Below are 3,324 nucleotides of genomic sequence, written 5' to 3' on the forward strand. Positions count from 1 at the left end.
ATTCATGGTGGTCGCTTATTACATACAAATCACGCCAAATGCTTTAACTTCTCTGCTTGGCTTTAGGTCCTAACAACGAAAACAACAAATTCGCCCTTTGTAGAAAAACATTCTGTCAGGCAATAAATCTACGGGGAGATTTTTCCCTATGAAACTGAGCCAAATCGCATCTATAACAGTGAAGATAGCTTTTCTTATTTGCCTCTCCCACGATCCCATTGGATATTAACTGAGTCTCACTGATAATTTTTACTGAAATGAGAAATATTTAAAATGATGTTTTAAAACTGTAGCATTGTATGTAACGAAAGGAGGAACCTGAAACGTTTAATAGTACTACTTTGTTTACTGTAAGCAATTTTCTTCTCGGAACAAATTTTGTACACAATTACCGCTTGCTCTGCCACGTGTCATTTTGTATGAAATTCAGCTTTGTTAAATTTTGAAATGAGAAAATGCATCAAGATACTGAATTATGAAACTATAAGTCACTCTTGAAGAAATGTAATAGCAGTTTCATTTTTAAACTACTGTTAAGAAGGAAGCCAAAAATATCGACATAAGCCATATACAACACATCTCCCAAGGAATCTTTCACAATTACTAGTCTCCCTCTTTTAGATAATTTTTTCAGCTTTATGTTCATTCCATCATCTCAAATCTATACAGTGTAATTCTTTTTCGCATCAATAAATAAGGGAGAAAAAGCTTCAGATTTTAGAATTAATCTGCAGTTATAGCAGTAAGTGTTTTTCGTTCTTTTATTTTGCCGTCGACAGAACCGTTGTTTCACTTAGTTAGGTATTCATTAGCAAATTAGATCCCCTCAATGGACTCTGGACTCAATAAATATTAAATCTTAGTGCAATGTCTTCCAGCACAAAAGACCGCGAAAAACTGCTAAAATGTTGACATTGCTAATTTTTCCTAGTTGAAGAAACCGTTCTGTTTTACGGTTGTGAAATATTTCTCGGGAGCAGGCATTTCGAGTATACTTATGAATTCGCACACTTTGCACTGAATGGATAATTTTCGGCACTAAATTTCCCAACAAATGTACAGAAGTATGTTGCTGCAACGTATACAGTTAACTAAAACGCAGAAAACCTGCCAGCTATAGCATCTTTCATTACACAACCACAGCTATGCCTCTAAGAGGTAATGCAGTTTCATTAAAAAGTGTGGAAACCGTTATGTGTGATCATTATTTGTCGAAAACCGCCTAAAATTTTATACCGTATAAGTTCACGAGAAAACTGGTACGCAATAATTTTTTTTCCTATAAACAGTAATTTAATAGTCTCGCCGTCCAAAATTTGTATCTACATTTAGGAAAACATTATGATGTCAGATGGAGGTATCTCGTACGAAATAACCCATCTCTCTAAGGAAAAACTTCGTCGTCAAACTCTTCTTCCACGGAACTTGGTATATAATCCCGAAACTATATTGTAGCGAAAATCGCTCTTTTCAACCGAGCTCCTCATAGCTCAGCGGAGAAGGCGCAGGACTCGAAACCTGAAAGTACCGGGTTCGAAATCCATCAACGGCAAGATGCCCGATAATTGGTTTTTATGTAAATATCCTTGTTGTTAATGTTATCTTATTTATGTAAATTTTCTTCTTATTCTTCCAGAACATTCCAAGTCTGGAATGTTTCAGCATGTTCACCAGCTGTATATAAGTAGCTCTTCATTCAGTTCTAGTTAATAAAAAGTCTTGAGTTTAGACTTGTACTTGCGTGTTCATGTGTAGGATCCGCTCATCTACGCGACAGTTTGGTGGAGGCGCCGGATATTTCTCAGTTACTACGGCAGTGTTACGCCGAAGCCTGCGGATTCGAGGACTTCCTCCTGAGTTTGGGCTCTTACAGGATTCGCGTAAAAGATCGAGAAAGATGGTTGATGAGAAGGAATCCGAGCAGAATTCTCCAGCAGCCAGTTCCGCTTCAAGTAATATCGCACCAATACCGATCCTGACGTACCAACTACCCAGAAGCCCGTGTATATTCAGCGGGGATAGCCAAGAAGACACTAATAGATGGCTCAAGGACTTTGATCGAATCGCCAACTATAACCACTGGGATGATCAAATGTGTCTGGCGAACGTCATTTTTTACCTTGGCGGAACCGCTCGACAGTGGTTCGATAATAATGAAGATACATTTACCAGTTGGACTGTTTTCAAGACTGCTCTTAAGAACACCTTTTTCCGAGCAACTGATGTAAAGCGCCAAGCTGAACGAGTACTACTGACACGTGCTCAGCAAATCGATGAGACGTCTGAAGCATACATTCAAGATGTTCTCGCTCTCTGCCGGAAAGTAAACCCATCTATGTCTCACGACGATAAAGTGGCCCACCTCATGAAAGGTATTGCTGAAGATTTGTACCAGGTCCTGTCGTCCCAGGACTATGACAGCGTCGATGCCTTCGTGAAACGCTGCCGTCACATAGAAAGCCTTCGACGAAGACGTATCGCCCGATCACGATTCCAGAGTCTGCCTAATGTCTCCGCGGTCTCGGCCGATGCGGACGCCAGTGAACTAAATTCTATAGTGCGCACCATCGTCAGAGAAGAGCTTCAGAAGGTCCTTACGCAAGTTCAGGGCTACACGGAAATAGAACCCGTAGCACCGAATGACATAGCATCTGTGGTCCGGGAAGAGGTTATAGAGGCGCTGGCACCACTCACAGGAGCAGGGAGAAGCAAAAACACTACCCAATGTTCACTTCCAGTTAGGTCGCAACCAAGACGTGAAGCCAACCAGAGAACTCCTCCACAACGTAGGACAGATCTGTGGAGGACTGACGATAATGTACCTCTCTGTTTTCATTGCGGACGCCCAGGACATGTTCTGAAGTACTGTAAGGAAAGACGCCAGATATTTGAAAATGTAAGAGCCGCAAAGACGTCCAACCCTCGACGGGACAGGGACACTGAATCTACATACAGCTTCGACGACGAATATGCACAACCTAGTTCTTCCCGAATAAGGAGCAGTTCACCTTATCCGCGACGCTCTCTCAACCGCCGACAATCGCAGTCACCAGTACGCCGGTCCAGCCGTTCCCCACGCCGAACCAATGAGGAAAACTAGCTCAAGCGGCCTGTACGGGAGGTGAGGCCGCAGTTGAAGAAAATCCTCCGACGTACACCACAGCCAAGCTGGAAAAGAATAACACTTTTATCACCGTGAACGGACAGTGTGTGAAAGCCCTTGTTGACTCGGGTGCCGATTATTCTGTCATATCTGAACAGTTACGTCGACAGCTAAATGCTCCTATGTTTGCTGAGAATGGACCTCTATTGAAAACTGCCTGT

General features: G+C 42.2%; 1 protein-coding gene across 1 annotated transcript; it reads left to right on the plus strand.

Annotated features, from left to right (window-relative positions):
- Positions 1–1,897: 1,897 nt before the first annotated feature.
- On the plus strand, positions 1,898–3,100 carry LOC146994886 (uncharacterized). The gene has a single exon (XM_085826088.1). The coding sequence runs from the start codon at positions 1,898–1,900 to the stop codon at positions 3,098–3,100; it is 1,203 nt and encodes a 400-aa protein (XP_085682214.1).
- Positions 3,101–3,324: the final 224 nt, after the last annotated feature.

This window comes from Stegodyphus dumicola, chromosome 10, assembly GCF_044657685.1.
Source record: "Stegodyphus dumicola isolate Sdum_Otavi_A_Nest chromosome 10, ASM4465768v1".
Lineage (NCBI taxonomy): Eukaryota > Metazoa > Arthropoda > Arachnida > Araneae > Eresidae > Stegodyphus > Stegodyphus dumicola.

Excerpts from the sequence above, each read along its gene's own strand:
- LOC146994886 (XM_085826088.1), top strand. The coding sequence starts at position 1,898 with ATGGTTGATGAGAAGGAATCCGAGCAGAATTCTCCAGCAGCCAGTTCC.